The following is an 18,886-nucleotide window of genomic DNA, read 5'->3' as shown; positions in this document are numbered from 1 at the left end:
ACTATCATTTCTTCAGCCATTCCTAATTGGTGGGTACTTTTCTTTCTAGATTTTTGCTATTACAGAAAGAGCTGCTATAAATATTTCTTTGTTCTTTGATCTCTTTAAGGATATCAGTCTGGAAGGAGTCATTTCTTGGGGTCACTTTCTGGGTGTAGTTACAAATTGTTCTCCAGAATGTCTGGACCAATTCTTAGCTCCGTAAGCCTTCCCTTAGTTTTTCTGTTTTCCCACAACCCCTCTAGCAATTGTTATCTTTCTTTGTCACTTTGCTAACCTGGATAGTGTGAGGTGGAATGTCAGAGTTGCTTTAATTTGCATTTCTCTAATTATTATACATTTGTAGTGGTTTTGTCATATGATTGTAGAAATGTTGGGTTTCTTCCTTTGGAAACTGCTTATTAATATTCTTTGACTACCTATTGGGGAATGTGTTTTTCTTATAAATTTGAACCAGTTACACATATGATATGAGACCTTCTATACACATATTATATGCAAAACCTACTGTAAATATTTCCCCCAGCTACCTGTTTACTATCTAATTTTAACTACATTGGTTTTCTTACTGCAAAAATTTCTTAATTTTATAGAATCAAAATTCTTCATTTTATCACCTGTGATTCTTTATATACCTTGTTTGGTCCCAAACTCATCTCCCATCTGTAGATCTGGAAAGTAATTTCTTCCTTGATTCTCTAATTTGCTTATATTATCACCTTTTAAGTCTAATTCATATACCCATTTGAAGTTTACTTTGATAAATTATGTGAAGTATTTGAGCAGTTTTAGAGGTATAATTTCCCAACCTGCAGGCTCAATGAAGGGAGACATGTATAATTTCAACTTAGACAGTATAAATTTCCCTGAAAAATTGTGTGTCAATAAAATTTTTTAATAAATTGATTTTTCCCCAAAACATTCCCAGGAAGATTATTGGATAAAATACATCCTGGAGTGGAGCTTTGTATAGATCAAAGACTCATTTATTACTACACATCAACCATTCCTGAACTTACCTATTTTGTAAGTTTTTACAAAGTGGGGGCTTATCTTACCATGGACAAGGAACTTCTGCTGGTTTGCATGGTGCCCATACATTCAAGTTCTTGTTCTGCCCATTGGTACTCTGCCCTCATATTGTCTTTCAGGTTTCTTGGGACTATGGGTGCTCCCTGGTGTTGGTTAGCCCATCTTTGATGAAAATTTAATTTGTCTTTTGACATGCATGCTAAGTCCTTATGTAAAGTCACTTTTTACAAATTTTACTCAGTGTAAATGGGAGTAAAATTAGACACATAACATAGAAGCCCTTATTATATTTATAACTTGCTGGGAGAAAACTTCTATGTAGATTTAAAAACCTTGTTTTTGCAATTTCTGAACTTCTAGCTTTAAAGAAACTGAGTGCAAAGGGAAACAATACTGATTAAACAGATCAGATTTCTTTAATTCAGTTCAATAACTTTTATTTCTCTAGCACTTTTGCAAATACAAGAAGCAACACTTTGATGTTTTGCAGTATTGCTACAGAAAGTCAATAAAAATGAGGCAAAGTTAAGAAACTATAAATCCTTATGGCAGGCCTTTGTCTCCTGTCATGAATCGGTATATCATTGTCTGCTACAGAGGTGCTCAAAATATCATTTTAACATGGCAAAAGCCATAAGGAATGATATTTATATCATTTAATAGTGTTTCAAATTCTCTTCTCAAATATCTCCATTTGAATGTCCATATTTAGTGGGTGTAGGAAAGACCCTCATAACGACTTGAGGTTACTTCCAGTACTGCAGTCCTTGTTTAAGAACATTTTTATATAATTTTAAGATATGATGAATTCTGCTTAGTACCTCTCAAATTTCATTATTTCTTTTCTTCCCTTTGACCTTCTCCTGTACCAGCTCTAGTCAGTTAAGCGAGGCTACATTTTGCATTTTTTTTCTCATAATATTCAATTAAATCAGGCCTTACCACCAGTTCCCCAACCCTGAACTAAACAGCAGTAGCAAAGAAGAAGTTCACAGATTTGAGATTCTCTTGTAATTTGTCAGACTTAAGCTTGGTGACTTAGGCCAACAGTTCTCAAAGTGGATGTTCCCCACACTCTGCCAGGATGTCAATGATATTAAAACTATTTTCATAATAATACTAAAATGTTTCCCTCTCAGCCCACACCTCTCCTAAACTTCCCTATTTCTGTCATAAAAAAGTCAGATCTGAAATCTTAGAATTGACTCTTCACTCTTACTCATCCTTCTTCTGTAATCAGTTATCTTGTTGCTTCTACCTCCATATTTCTTGCAGCCAATCTCTTTTCACATGCATGACCACTATCCTAGTTCAGGTTCGTGTTATCTCTGGTTGAGGTACAGTTACCTCTTCAAGTTTTCCATACACCAAACAATCTTCCCTACTGAACTGATTTTCGGAAAGTTTAGATCTGATTATGTCATGTGCCTATTCAATAAATTTCAGCCACTTATGATTGCCTTTAGCATCAAATACCAACTCTTCTGTTTGGCGTTTAAAGCCCCAATCTGCCTTTCCAGTCTTGTTACACATTACTTAAGTTCCTGCCCTCTGCGTTTTAGGCAGAGTGCCTTTCTTGTTCTTCTTCACGTACGGGTACTTTATCTCTACCATCTTTGTGTCTTTGCATTAGCTAGAATTTACTTCCACTTCACCTCCGCCTCTTAGAAACCCTTATTTCCTTCAAAAGTCAGCTAAATTTATATAACATTCTTATAACAGTTAGCTCCATCCTCTTTGCTCCTCCCTTTGTTTCCTGCTCCCTCTCTGACCCCCACCCCCTGTCACCACACATATCATTAACATCACTGCTTGAAGTGGAGAGAGGCCCTACTGTATTTGTAGACTAGCTGCCTTTCGCTAGATAGACTGTGAAATTTATAAACTCATACCACTGGTGACAGACATGACTTGTTTTGCTTCCATGATTATGAAGCAGAAAAAGTAACCACAGATGCAGAACCCTACCATGTTAGCAGTTCTGGGAACAGTGAAGCAGGATGAAGGAATTTCACCACTGGGCTGTGTGGGAAAGCTTCCAAAGAATGACCGGTGGGAGACCCATCCAGCTCTCCTCCTATTGCATAAATCTACATTATTTCATTTTAGTTGAACAGGATGAGAACATGACCTTCATTCAAAGTAGGATGTTATGGTGAGGAAAACTCAAAAGAACCCATAAGTAGTTGATGTAATGTTAAATTCTGACTGTACCAAGAATTAAAAACAAACAAAAAGAAATCCTGCTAAGTGGAATTACCTTCCAGATGATCTGCCCATTGGCATTGAATTACATTTTTGTTAAGTGTCTCTAGAATTAGTGATAGAAGCACACTTTACGTACTGATGCTGCCTGGTCATGAGATGTAGTGGTGAACTGACTAGGGAAGGTTATTTTTACATTGTGAAATCCATTTATGTAAACTTGAATTTCAGTTGTCTTTTTTCCCCCTCTTTTGGCAGTAAAACATTAGTGCTTGAGGACACGCTGCCACTCATTCCTGGCAAGCACCAAATATTTGGTTTATAATCTGCATTCAGACATAGTCAGTTTCAAGTTGTTTCTGTAGATGCTGAACATAAATATTTAGATAAAACAAAATCCTACTGTATGTAATTGACTCCTTCATCTGTGGAATAATGAATTTCTTCTTTTGTGAATTGGACTATTTAATTGACAAGTATTTGCCCAGTACTAGAGTGGTGCATTATAATAGATTTTGGTGGATGAGTGGAAGGAATACAGAAGAAATAAAACATGGTCTCTCTGATTAGGAACTCAATATGAGGATGGGGAAAAAAAAACAATTTGCTGAAAAGTTTCAGAGTGGAATATCAATAATGGAAAAATAATATCCTGAAATACAAGATGACTAGAGAGAGGATGAGGTTACATAGAACCTTGGTGGAGAGTTAGGGAAGTGCTTAATTCAGAGAATAAAGTTTTAGATCCATCTTAGTAGAAATCTGTTACTTACTATCTGTGTCACCTTGGATAACTCACTTAACTCAACCACATTTCCATGTCCTCCTTTGTAAAATGAAGAAGTTAGTGGAGTACATGATCTCTTAAATTTAGCTTTGAATCTGATAATATTGTGCGTGTGAAGTGGGGACACAGGCTGGTGGATAGTCTATGGCAGGAGGAAGAGGAAAGGAAATCATAGATGTGTACATGGAGAATTCCCTTGTATGTCTGGAAAATTTTCCAGTAGGATGGCAGTTCCTTCAGGGCTAGGATTGTTTGTTTTTTACCTTTGTATGTCCAGTACAGAGGTGGGGAACCTGCAGCCTTAAGACCACAAATGGCCTTCTAGGTCCTTGGGTGTGACCTTTTGACTGAGTTCATGTTTTACAGAACAAATCATTTTATTAAGGGGATTTGTTCTGTGAAGTTTGGATTCGGTCAAAGGAGTGTACTTGAGGACCTAGAGGGCCACATGTAGCCTTGAGGCTGCACGTTCCCCACCCCTGGTCCATTGTCTTGTCGAGAGTAGGCATTTAATAAATGTTGAATTTTATTTTGCTCTGGTCAGGCCACATCTCTACCTTTTAGGAAGGGACTTTGATAACTTAGAGGCTATTCAGTGGAAGGCAATCAGGTTGTTGAAGGACCTCAACTTGATGCCATGTAAGTATCTGTTAAAATAACTAGGAATGTCAAGATAGGAGAAGGGAAGAGTTAGGGAAGACATGAAAACTGTCTTTATTTATTTGAAATACAGTAACATGGCAAGGGGAATATGTTTACTCTGCTTGACCCCAGGAAGCAGAATTAGGTCTAAGCTGCAAAAGACCTGATGGCTAAACATCTAGGCTCTAGTCTAAAAACTGCCTAGCTGAGCTACTTAAAAAAATGATGGGCTTTGTTGGGAAGTAGTGGATTCCCACTCCCTTCAAGTAAAGAATGAATGGATGTCTGTAGGAGGGGTATTCTGGTTCTGGGATGGTTTGGATTGATATTTGAATTTAAGATTTTATGATTCTGATTCTCATTCCTAAGAGACGCTCAGAAGTGAATACACTATTGCAGATGTTGTCTGAGCAGGGCAGAGTATAGCAGAACTGGACACTGCCTCTCAAGGCAGCTCAAGATTCTGTTAACTTTCTTGGCTGCTGTTTTAGGCTCTTGACAAACAGAATACGCATTCCTCTGAAATCTCTAGTTTAGCAATTTAGCACCACTATGAGGGCAACTAGGGCAACTAGGTGGCACAGTCAGGGAGACTTATTTCCTGAGTTCAGATCTGGCCTCAGATACTTACTAGCTGTGTGACCCTGGGCAAGTCACTTCACCCTGTTTGCTTCAGTTTCCTCATCTGTCAAATGAGCTGGAGAAGGAACTGGTAAAAAAAAAAAAGGAACTGGTATTTTTGCCAAGAAAACCTGAAATGTAGTCATGAAGAGTCAGACATGACTGAACAACAATAGCAAAAATGATTATCAAGAAGTGTTATTTCAGGGACAGCTAGGTGACTCAGTGGATAGAGCACCAGCCCTGTATTCAGGAGGACCTGAGTTCAAATCCAGCCTTAGACACATAACACTTACTAGCTGTGTAACCCTGGGCAAGTCACTTAACCCCATTGCTTAGCCAAAAAAAAAATGTTACTTCAGAAGTTGTCTATGATGATTTAGAGTGCAGGAAGTTGTTTCTTTGTTAGAATATCATAGCTCTCATTAAGTTTAGAACTTTGGAGAACCCCTCCCCCCAAAAAATAAAAGTAGATTTGAAGCTCTTTAAATATTTATATATTTATTGTCTTACCTTGTAATGTGAGTACCATGATACCTCGGATCGTGCTGACTTTTATTCTGTATATTTCAGCAACTAGAGTGTTAAGTGGGAGTGCTGAACAGATGTTAGCAGTGGTTCTAAGATTTCATCCTATAGACATTCACTCACTGGTACAGATTGTAATTTGTCTCTTCCCATACATCAATTTTGCCCATTCTTATTCATAAATTCTTCTTAGCATTTTACCTGCTTGACAAAGGCTTTCCTTTGTTGCATTGGCCCCTAAGTAATATTAATATACCTAGAGGAAGGACCCCAAATATTGTGTGTACTTCCTGTGGAAGATTTGTGGAAGGATATAGACCAAAGTTGCATAAGATGAAGTTTGGATGAGTTGTGAATGTGTACACATATATATACACATACACACATACATACATACATACATACATACATACATACATACATACATGCACCGTTAGACAGGTCTATACCACATTGATGAGCTTATAAACCTGTTGAAACACCAAAGGAATAATAGGCATTTGAGTCAATGGTTGTTGATGTCTTTTAGATTAGATTTTTGGGGTAATAATATTTCTTGTGGTTGCTTTTTCCATTTTTTTCTTCCCTTTGAGATTTATTGGAAACTGATTTTTGGGGCCTTCAAAATTATATTGGATCCAGCATGTATTTCTTCTTTGTATTGTTGGTCATGTCCTACTTTCATGTTCTTAAGAGCCATTTCTATTAATGATGACTTCCATGTACTCGTGCAAAGTGTGCCTGTTTAGATAGAAGTTTAGAGCTAGAAGGTAAATGACTCCTTTGGGGGGGAACTACTCTCTTTTCTGGCCCCCACCTTTGGAATGTGAATATATTCCACTGGGGGAATTCCTATTTTCTAGCCTCTACCTGTAGCTCCACCCCTACAAAGAGCATTCTCTTCCTAGGTGCGGATCAATAGAAGAAAATTTGGGGGAGGCCACTTATTTGGACAGCCCAGATTTGTCCTTAACAACAACAACAACAAATGATTCCTCTTTAACTTAAGACAAAAGAAGGGGAAAAAACATATCTAGTTTAGTTCTGCCTTTTGGGAAATTTATTAAAAAGTTTTTTACGAAGTGTATAAAAATATTAATCAAAACCGTAAGATTCTCTCTTAATCTGACTCAGCCCCCATCAGCCAGGAGAAAGCCTGGCACTTGAGCTGTCCTTAGTGCTTTTTTATATCTTTGCATACCAATCTCAAACACTGTTATTCTTTTCTACAGCTATTGTCTTTGCCGATAAGGTAGAACACAGACCAATAGCGATTAGATTGATCGGAAAATATACACACACATACCTACATACAAACATACACACACACATATATATATAAACATTATATTATATATAAATACATATATTTATATATTAACTATATATATATAATGTGTGTGTGTGTGTGTGTGTGTGTGTGTGTGGTGTGTAATTAGAGAAAGTCAAAAGAAATTAGAAAGGTAACTTTATAGAAGATAATAAACTCTGGAATCACCTTCTGAACTTCTTGAGCAGAGAGAGGATGAGGAGGGAGGACTGCACTTCCCAGTCTGGTATTCAATCCCCCAAATTATCGGCAGCTATTCTCCCATCTTTCCTGCTGCACACAGAACTAGTCTGTGCTTGGTGTTCTAGGAGCACCCTAGCGCTGTGCTCAGAGCTCAGTGTCCCACATGCTGTTTGGAGGCCCCTAAAGCTGCTTTCCTGCAATGCTTAGCTCCCAATTCTCCAGTTTTCCTCTTCAGTTATCATTCCATCTCCTTCTCTCTAGAAATACGTGTAGCCCCTGCTCACCCCTATATGCTGCTCCTGCTCCTGTCTCAGGATTCACTGAGAAAACTCCTGGTGCTGTAGCTAGGTTTGATTGTTCTGCCTGACTTCATCTTAAGTGCTATTTCTTCCTCCTCCATATATATACATTGCAGCAGAACCAGAGTCCACAGATCATTTATAATGAGAATAGATTGTTTTAGAAATGCTGGAAAATCTACATCGTCTTCTAACTGTTTGCTCTCCCTCCAGTTGCTCTCGGGACTGTTCTCATGTAGTTGTCCAGCACTCCAACTTTTCTGCAGATTCATTTTCTTCCTCTTCAATGCTTTTGATTAAAAGAAAATTTTTGGATGGGCTACTGCTCATAAATCATCTTCATGATGGTCATTTTGCTTAGAGTTATAACGAGAAGGTGAGAAGATCGAATTTGCCATGAAATATTGTTTTTTGTTGGCTTTGGTTATTTTTTTTTGGTGACTTTGCTCAATTATTTTTGGAAATATAACTCTGTAAAATCCTTTATTCACCTCTTCAAGTAGAGCCTGTGAACTGAGGGCAGCTCAATGATACAGTGGTTAGAGTGTTCGGCTTGGAATCAGTAAGATCTGCATTCAAATCTAGCCTCAGACACTTACTAGTTCTGTGTCCCCAGGCAAGTCACTTCACCTTTGTTTGCCTCAGTTTCCCTTTTTTTTTTTTGCAAAATGGGGATAAAAATACCACCTACCTCCCAAGGTTGTTGTGAAGATTAAATAGGATAGTAATTGTAAAGCACTTAACACAGTTCCTGGCACATAGTGAACAGCAAATAAATGTTAGCTGTTGTTGTTAGTTTCAGTTTAGCCATAAATTATTTATACCTTCTGGTTTCATTTATACTGAGAACATCAATATGGAAGTGGTTCATTTTTTTGTGGTAGTGTATCACTGGTATTTGGTAAAGGTACTTAAAGTTCAATCCATGCTTATATAGTTAAAGGAAAAACAAAACGCTGTGATACTTGACACACTTTGCTTTCTTTTCTGCCTTTCTACCACTGTCACTATTGAAGCAGAAATGGACATTGCAGAACTGTGAGCCCTTTACAGTTTTTTCTTTGTTTATATGTTGTCATTCCCTGGCAGCCGGCTTGATGATTGATAAGCCTCTCAGTACTAAGTTGTAATGGTCTTCAGATAGTAAATACTGTTTGTGGCCAGGACTTCAAGCTCTGCAGAGTCTTCTAGAGCATTCCTTTGGCCTAGCCTTTGAAAACCAGGGTGGGGGATGTGAAATAAGGAAGACTTGGTCTCCAGCTCTGCCTCTGACATTTACTAGCTCTATAACTGTGAGTCACTTGTTCTCTGAATCCTAACTGGTTTATTTGTAAAATGAGAATGATAACAAAGATAGCACTTCAAATCATATGGTTTTAAGACATGCAAGTCTACAGTCTGGAAAAAAAACAATAAAACACTAAATACTAGCTAGGAGAACTATAAGAGTGAACTGGAATGGGGAAGTGAAGGAGGATAGGAAATTATTCCCCCCATGGGGACCAAGGAAAGTGACATTTTGCATGGTGAACCCCCAGCTACCACAGCCCTCTTGGCTATCCTTTCTACCTTTTCCTTACTCTAACCCTTCTGCTTTCACACCCAGTCCTCACCCATTCTACTTCCATTCTATTTTTTTTTGTTATAGCTATAAATTATACTTTCCTTTAAAAAAAAGTATTATGGATTAGGTGATATAGAGATACACATTTAATGTAAGCAGGTTGCACTATATAACAAATAAGTAACTTTGAAGAAATTAAAGGGTGTCTTAAGGGATATTGTACATTTGGAATCAACAAAGACCATGTGGTAAGAGTGAAGGCCAATATGTGAAGAACTTGAATGCTCTCCTGGGTGTTTTGTGGTATTAGGATAAATCTAGGAAAGGCCTCCAGTTGCACTTTGGTTGGACTCTCTGCGATGGACTTGTGGGAATGCATGGTTGAGAATCACCCAGGGTGGCCAGTCATGGATAGATTGGAAGCCAAATTGTATGGGGGAGGGGGGACATCCAAAACACGGAGATCACAAATCTCCATTTGCATATCTGAGTCCTTAGATAGTTGTTGGGAGGCTCAAAGAAGATATTATATATTATGCACATATATACATGTATAAATATACAGAACAAAAGTAATTTTTTGTCAGCCTACGTATGGTACAAGGGAATGAGCATTAGGTTGGGAGACAGAAGATGTGGATTTTAATGTTGTTTCTGACATTGATGACTTCTGTGACCTTAGCCAAGTCTCTTAGTTTCCCCGGGTCCAGTCCCTTCCAGCTCTATATTGATCATGCTGTGGTTTTATTAGTATGGGGAACCCCTATCAAGATAGATCTTTGTCCCTGCTCTGTAACTTAAAACAAATAAGCAAAAAGGTTTTTACTTAAAAAAAAAGATAAGCATTCATTTTCTCTTAATCTCAACTCCCTTACCCCTATAAAAGAAAAACAACACCCATGCAACAAATATACCTAGTCAAGTAAAACAAATTTTTGCACTGGCCATGTCCAAAATTGTATGTCTGATTCTGCACCGTGAGTCCATAATCTATCTGTCAAGAGGGTAAGTAGCATGTTTCATCAGCATTGTGTTTCATCATCTCACTGATCAGAGTTCTTAAGTTTTTAAAAGTTGTTTGTTTTCAAGTGTTGTTTATATAAATTATTATGGTTCCACTCACAGTTTACTCTGGATCACTTTGTACATGTCTTTTCAGGTTTCTTTGCTCAATTGTATTACATTATGTTCATATACCATGACTTGTTTGGCTATTCCCCAATTCCCCAATCCTTCTCTCATTTCTTGATCTTTTGGGAATACAAATCTAGTGGTAGGTATAAATATTTTTTGACCAATGGGTCCTTTTCTCATTTCTTGATCTTTTGGGAGTACAAGCCTAGTGGTAATGTCACTGGGTCAATGGGTTGCATGCTTTAATTTGCAACTTGAAACATTTTTTTTTCCTATATGATATGGATAGCTTGCATTTCTTTTTTGAAAACCGCCTTTTCATATCCTTTGACCATTTCTCAACTGGAAAATAGTTCTTATACTTAGAAATTTGAACAAGTTACTTATCCTGTATATGAAACCTTTAGAAAAAAAATTGCTACAAAGATGTTTTTCTCCCAGTAACTTTTTCCCCTTCTAAGTTTAGCTACATTGATTTTGCTTTGATAAAACCTTTGCAATTTTATATAATCAAAACTGTCCACTTTCTCTTCTGTGATTCTTTGTATTCTTTGGTCATGTTTCATCATAAGCTCTTCCTTTATCCATAGATCTGAAAGGCAAATTCTTCTTCTTCTTCTTCTTCATCTTCTTCCTTCTTCCTTCTTCTTCTTCTTCTTCTTCTTCTTCTTCCTTCTTCCTTCTTCTTCTTCTTCTTCTTCTTCTTCTTCTTCTTCTTCTTCTTCTTCTTCTTCTTCTTCTTCTTCTTCTTCTTCTTCTTCTTCTTCTCCTCCATATATCCATATGGAACTGCTCTGGAATTTGGGGACTTGGTGAGGCCAAAGAGGTTAAATGATTTGTCTAAGACTTAAGTCCTTAACCCTGTTTGGGTTGTGGAGTTCTTTGACAAACTGATGAAACCTACAAACCCCTTTTCAGAATATTTTAAATGCATAAGAAATAAATGATGAAATTTTCATGAGAAACCACTTATACTGAAAAATAGTTTTCAAATGATCAAAACAGACTCTTGATTAAAAACTTTTGCTCTTTGGTAACACAGCTATTATGTATCTGAGTCAGAACTTGAACCCAGGCCTTCCTGACTCCAGGGCCCATACTCTTTTCATTACACTATGACTACCTCTTCTGTCAAGACTGTAGTGTCCTATGTCTCACAGACATATAACTGTAATTGCTTCTACAGCCATTATAATACTTATTTTATAGATGAGCAAACATTAGTTTACTTGCTCGCAATCCAAATGGCTGCTTCTTAAGGTACTATATACATGTTAGCTATTATTGTTATGATTATTAAACATCTATATACTTTAGCAATAGTACATTTACTGTAGGGGTTTGTAAATGCTAATAATAAGTTGAATATGTAGAATATAGTATATCAATATTTATAAGAGCTATAGACAGATTAAAATAGTTATATTTCTTTTGAAAAACATGTTGCGTAGTTTCATTTATAAATTTCTTTTATTTTATGTTATTTTAAAAATTATATTCACAGAGCAAAAATCACTGAAGGCTTAAAAAATTTAAAAGATGTCAAGCCAGCAGGAGAGACATATATCTATGAAGGATTAAGACTGGTAAGTATGTTATACTTGGGATGACAGGCAAATGTGCTTTCTTCCATGTTCCATAGTAAAACATTTTTTCAAGATGACGGGAACAGATTTGTGATTTCATTGGTTCAGGGAACTTCTGAGAAAAATTGAAGAGACCACAAGATTGGAGATAGACAAATATTGTCCTAATTTTCTGATTTTCAAAGAAGAGAAAAGAATATAATCTGCAAACTCTTGGTCAGTGAGCTTGACTTCAGTTCCTGGTAAAGTTCCGAAAAGGCACATTAAAGACATAGTTGATTAGTATCTAGTCAGGGAAGTAGGAGTCACAAAGAACCAAAGCATAGCTTCCAGAATAGGTCATGCCACGCAAAGAAGGGGTATACAAGGAATATTGTTTACCTAGATTTTAGCAACTTTTTGATCAAGTTTCTCGTAATTTTATCGTGGAGAGATAGTGATTGGATGACACAACTCAAAAGACTCAAAAAGAAGTTGTCCGTGGTTCAGTGGCAGCATGGCAAGAGGTATCCAATAAAGCAGATGACACAATGCAGGGAGAGAAAACTTACCCAGTGTTCAGCTGTCTGGTTCCAAAATAGCCATGACAAGATGCTTATCTGTTCATTGGCCTGGATCTTTCTAAGACAATGAAATTCCATAGGGATAAATGTAGTCTCCTACTTGAAATGTAAGCTCATTGCAAGTAGGGATTGTTTCGTTCATTGTCCTTGTATCCTTAAACACATAGCACATAGTAGGTATTTAATAAATACATGGTGATTTATTGATACAAAAAACTTATCGCATTTGTTATAGTGGGCTTATGAGCCCAATATGAATCAACAGTGCCACGTGGCAGCCAAAGTAGCTAATGCCATCTTGGTCTGCATTAAGAGGGGCACAGTTTCCAGGAATAGGGTGGTGATAATCCCAATATTGGGTTTAGTTCTGGGCACCAAAGTTTGAGGACACTGATAATCTGGAGAGTGTCCTGAAGCAGAGATCCTTAATAGTGAAGGGATTTGAGTTCGTGACATATGAGCTTGGGCTGAAGGAACTGGGCACCTTGAGCGTGGAGAGGAGAGAGCTTACTCTGGTCATCATAGCTGGCTTCTAGTATTGGAAGGGCTGTCTTGTGAAGGAGGGTTTTGAGTTGTTCCATTTGTTCCAAAATGGTGGAACCAGGAGCAATGAGTGGAAATTGCAAAGAAGCCAATTTAGGCTTGGTATTGGGTGGGGGTTAGGGGGCAGAGAAACCCAAACAATCTCCTAACCATTCCCACTATGAGAACTGTCCAAAAGTGGAATAGGTTGCCTTCAGAGGTGGTGAATTCTCTCCCTGGAGGTCTTTAAGCCACGACTGGAAGACCACTTGTCTGTTATTTTATAGTGGGGACTTCTTTGTGTTGAAGTTTCTAACTTTTTGATTTGATGATTCTGTGGGACTCCCTCTACATAGATTAGCAACTGTTTATAGTTTTGGAGATTGCTTCTGAGCATTGAGAGGTTAAGTGATTTGCTCAGGGTCACATAGTTACCATGTCAGAGGCTTTTCTTACTCTGAGACTGACTGTTTATTCACTATACCACATTACCTCTTAGGAAGATAATAGAATTATGGATAGTGTAGTGGAAAGGTACTTTGTACATAGCAGGGGTCTTAATGAATGGTTGCTAAACGAATGAATGAATTAAAAAGTGGACTGGAATTGAAGTCAGAAGACTTAACCATGTGACTGTGACTGGCCACTGATCTAACTTCTTTGAATCTCACTCATCAAAAATGGGGATAATACTACTTTTTGGGGGATGGTTGTGAGGAAATCATTTCTAAACTATAAATAGTGTATAAATGTGAGTTATCCATTTTGTGGTTTCTATCACTTACAAAGTTTAGAATATTTATTACATTGCAGAGTATTTTCTCTCGCATTGCTACCATAGGATAATTTTGAAATAGTTGTGATAATCTATGGTAGATCTAATGGTAGACCTAAATTCTGGAAGTGACAAAAAAAAAAAAAAGTTCAGTTGAAAGAGCATCTACCCTGGAATTAGGAAACAAGGGTCAGATTTATTTCTGGTATTTCTCACTACATGTGTGACCTTGGGCAGATAACTTCACTTCCTTGGAATTTGGTTTCCTCAGCTATAAAATAAGGAGGTTGGACTAGAACACTTCTGAAGTCCCTTCCATCTACAGTTCTATGATCCTGTGATCTGTCATCATTGAAAGTTTTTCATTTTCTTAGTAGCTTTTTTCATAATAGTAAAATATGACACACATACACATATAAAGTATATGAATATTTTCTATATAATTATGTGGTTATTATCTAATTATATATATGTATGTATTAAATATCTGCATTAAATAAAGTCAAAAAGGACATGATTTAAACTGCCAGCCATTGTAATTTTGATTTTGTCAAATTTTTGAATTCACTATAAAGAAACATCGGTAAAGAGTAAGTGTTCAGCTATGAACTGGAAACTTTTCTTTTCATTTCCAGGCCAATGAACAAATTAAGAATGCAGGGGGATTGAAAACCTCGAGTATAGTGATTGCATTGACCGATGGCAAGTTGGATGGCCTGGTGCCCAAATATGCAGCCAAAGAGGTGAGTCTGGAACTGAAGCCATGAAATATGTTCTGTTGCATTTTGTCATGGAGCTTTGCCTGAGTAACCCAGTGTTTAAATAATGGTTTTCTTTGATAGGCAAACATATCCAGGACCCTCGGGGCCAGAGTTTATTGTGTTGGGGTCCTTGATTTTGATCAAGCCCAGGTAAGTCTATTAGATTTATAGCTTTTTCTCAGTTTAGAGAGATGTGTCCTAGAATAACTGTTACTGAAGTATGGTAAAAACAGAATTCATGGAGATTTATATTAAGATATTTTATCTCCTTTGTCATAAATCACTAAACTCAGTGAATAAGGTCAGTGATTTAGAATGTATCCGTTATTGAAGAACAAAGGCCTCAGAAATTATTCTTTCATCAATTGATGAGGCCAATCTAAAATATAGGTTTATTTAGCTGTTTGTTTGTTTTTTTTTGGGGGGGGTATTAAAATTTCTTTCCTTAAAATAAACTTTGCCTAATAAGGATTTTGGAAAGAGCAGGGTTTTCTTAAATTTGCTCTGAGTTTTATTGCTTATCTTTTACTTTTCTTTTCCCTGTTTGAGTTTTGGAATTTTGCATGTTTTCAGTAAACAAACCCAATGTTATCATTCTCAAAAGCACTTTACATTTAATTTTGCAGCTGGGCATGGCTATGTCTCATGTAATTTGATATGTCTGAGTCCTTCCCTAGTTTAGGGAGGATAGTTGACCTAAATCGCCTTGGTTTACAAACTAATTTTATGACCATCTGTAGCATTCCATTCTTAATAAGTATACCATATCACCGTGTCATTGCAATTGTGATTTTCTCTTATCTTAGAATCATGGCTTAAAACTTACTAAGCAGTAGGTATATCTCTATCCCCACAGCTTTGTCAATCATCATTTTTTTCTCTACCTTTTTTTAAAGCTCGAAAAAATTGCTGATGCCAAAGATCAAGTATTCCCTGTCAAAGGAGGATTCCAAGCTCTGAAAGGAATAATTAACTCTGTGAGTAATTTGACTGTGGGGAGAATACACATATATTTTGAACTGACATGAGGTGATCTGGCAAACAAAGTCATGTTGCTTTTGTCTTGAAGGGAGGGAGTTATATGGAAAAACCAATATTTACTGGTCATAGCTTAATATAATATTAAATTTCTGGGTGTAAATTTGAAGTGAGACACTGATAATTAAGGCACAGTCTTTAGAGGAGGCAGTGATTTGATTTTGTACTTTCAATTGTCAAATTTTCAGGAAGTCTTTGTTTCCAGTCATTTATTCCAGTGGTATCAGACTCAAATAGAAAAGGGGCTACTTCTCTGTACATGAGGATCCCTGCAGGCTTCATACTGAGTTAGATTTACAATCTAATGTTATCTATGTGTTATTGTACTTTGGTTTATTTTGTTAAATCGATCCCAATTAGATTTTAATCTTGTAGCCACACTGGGTAGTGTTGTGGGACCCTTATGTACCAGACCAGTGCTTGACACCTCTGAATCACTGGACAGTTGAATAAGATGACAGGGACGGTGACCTGGAGAAGGTGGCAGGCATAATAATGCTTTGAACCTCAAAAGGGAAGAGTTTGTTGATAGAATGAATAAAGCATTTATTAAGCTCTTACTGTGTACAAACCACTGTGCTAAATGCTGAGCATACAGATAGGAAAGAGTTGCCGCTCTCAAGGAGCTCACATTCTAATGCAAACAGGCAAGGCATGTGGAAGGTTATAGCTGCAAGTCATACAGAAAGGTCCCATAATCCTTAAGATACGACAGCAAAGCACATGTCAATGCTTCTTCTTCAATGTCATTTCTCCTGAGAAAATGGTCAGATTCTGATGTCGAATCATTTGACAGTGCAAAGGTCTTTGGAGGCAAGAACTTTGTTTTCTGGGTCTTCTTTGTTGTAGCACCTGCAGGAGCTGTGGCTAGGCTACGTCTATGCAGAGGTTTGTCCCCAGAGGCTAGAGCATTGCTCTTCTCAAGGCTCTTGGGTACAGGGTTCTGAGCTGTTTCCATCAGAGTCTGAGGGGAGATGGTTATCAAGACAGTGACTGTGGTGTGCCTAGCACATATTGCCTCCTGCCTCTTTCATCTTTGCCTTGCTTGTCTGCCCTATTGCATGATGGTATTAGAACATCAGTTTGGAAGAAACCAGTCAGCAAGCATTTATAAATTGTCTTTTATAGTCCAGGCACTGTGGTAAGCACTGGGAATAAAATGACAAAAAAAAAGGAAACAATGCTTGTCTTCATGTGGCTTACATTCTAATGGGGCAGATAATAGGTACATACATCAAATATATACAAATACATACGAGTGCCTTTTTCATTTTGAGGCATTTTTGGCTTGCAGAGCTTCTTTCAGAAAGCACAATTTTCTTAAAAGTTTTCAGGGGCTGTATGAGAATGATGAAGGATAAAAATTGTTTTTTACTCTGATTAATGATGTTGTTTTCCTAATGTTGAACTAATCTTGTGTAGCTTAGTCATAATAAGTGATTTCTTAGATGACTTGCTGTGGTCTGGTTGATAAGATTTTATTTAAAATTTTGCATATTAAGACAAATGTGATTCAGATGAGTTTGGTAGAGAGCACTTTATTTTATTTTATTTTAGTTTAGTTTAGTTTAGTTTTTGAGAATGATTTATATAGTCTTGGTTTTATTAGCCTTTAAAAGTTTGGTAGAGTTCTCCTGTAAATATGTTAGGACCATCAGACCATTCTCCCCTTCCTACCCTTTCAACTCTCCCTTTCCCACTCCATGCCAACCCCCATGTAGTTATTTTACAACTAGTTATATTTTCTTTTCTGAGACTGGATTATTTAAGATCTCTATTTGGTCTTCTGTTAGTTTAGATAGTTCATATTTTTGAAAGTAATCCTCTATTTCTTTTGTGTTCTCAGTTTCATGCACATATAATTATAAAGATTCTAATATTCTTAGTTCTTCTGGTTTTCTTGTGACTTTACCTTGTTCAGTTGCTATTTTGTTGTTTTGATTTGCTGCTTTCTTCCTTTTAACCAGCTTGGCTAAAGTTTAACTTTGTTAATCTTCAAAAAATGAGCTTCTAGTTTCATTGGTCATTTTTATAGTCATTTTAGTTTCTAATTTATATATTTTTTGTCTTTAATTTTCAAAATATTTTTCTTTTGTGGAACATAAAACATTAGGAATGTATGGATCCTCTCCCCCCTCCCCAACTATAAAGAAAAAATAGCCAGTTATATGGGAATAAGAAACCAGGGGCTCAACCTTTTTTTTTTCTACTATCCATATGCTTCCTGTTTTAAGAATGATTTTATAGAGCCCAGAACTTTTTTAATTTGAAATTAAATTTGTCTGTCTCTCTGGGGTTCATTAGATGTACCTTCCTAAACAAGGAACCCTTTTGAAATAAAAAGCAGAACTCTCAGGCTTTTCTCAGTAGAGGTTTTTGGTTTCTGTTTTAGTATCCTTATCTGTAAAGGTTAGCAAAATTTTGTGTTACGTATTTGTGACATCACTGTAACCATCAAACCAAAACAACAGTAAATATTGTGTATCTTGTAAAGCAGAACTGTTACCTCTTTAAGGAGCAACAATCTTACTTTCATTGGACCTTTAATCATGATCTTAGAAAATTCCCTTAAATAAACATTTGAAGGAACCACCCCTCCCTTCATACCCTCCAAGAACAAACATTCTTCAGAATGGGCTTTATTGAAGTGGAATTTTTTGTAACTTTCAAAATGTATTTTTAAGTGGAAAGTAGTCATTTCTTTTCTTATTTAGAGAAGACTTTTCAGTGGTTTAAATATTTGGTTCCGTTATAAAGCAGCACTTTTAGTGGTATAGGCAAGATGTATTCACTAGTTAAAAGAGTAGTATGTGTTTAATAGTAATAATTAGTAACTAAAAGTCTTTAACACTTGCTACTATATTCGTTGGGGAACAACAATGTGGCTGTACCATGGTTTTAATAGGATGGACATTACATTTAAAGCTGGTGCTTAGTTTGAATCTGTGACTTACTGCAAATGTGTTATTGAGAAAATGACTTTGCTTCTCTGCATCTTAATTTTTTCATCTCTAAAAGGATGAACATGAACTAGATGATCCCCAAGGTATCTTTCAGTTATTAATTCTGTTGTTGTAGAATGAGCTGAATACAGCACAATTCTTATCAAATATTTGTAGTTAATTGGACGGTTAAATATCAATTCATCAAGCTATGTGTCATGTACTATGCTAAATGCTGAGGATGTAAGTGAAGGCAAAACAACTGAACAAATACACTAGCATCACCACCAACACTTCCAAAAATGGTATCAGTTCTTAAGGAGCTTACATACCAATGGGGAAGATAACATGTAAATAAATTGTTGTTGTTGTTT

General features: G+C 36.6%; 1 protein-coding gene across 1 annotated transcript in view; it reads left to right on the top strand.

Moving 5' to 3' along the window:
• ANTXR2 (ANTXR cell adhesion molecule 2) overlaps window positions 1-18,886 on the top strand; it is a 210,424-nt gene that overhangs the window by 5,574 nt on the left and 185,964 nt on the right. The window contains exons 4-7 of the mRNA XM_027854470.1: window positions 11,830-11,911; window positions 14,407-14,514; window positions 14,614-14,682; window positions 15,429-15,509. Coding sequence (XP_027710271.1) covers window positions 11,830-11,911; window positions 14,407-14,514; window positions 14,614-14,682; window positions 15,429-15,509 — 340 coding nt within the window. The remainder of the gene's footprint in view (window positions 1-11,829; window positions 11,912-14,406; window positions 14,515-14,613; window positions 14,683-15,428; window positions 15,510-18,886) is intronic.

This window comes from Vombatus ursinus, unplaced genomic scaffold (assembly GCF_900497805.2).
Source record: "Vombatus ursinus unplaced genomic scaffold, bare-nosed wombat genome assembly UNPS02010461.1, whole genome shotgun sequence".
Classification (NCBI taxonomy): domain Eukaryota; kingdom Metazoa; phylum Chordata; class Mammalia; order Diprotodontia; family Vombatidae; genus Vombatus; species Vombatus ursinus.
This window is presented reverse-complemented; position numbering and strand designations above follow the sequence as displayed.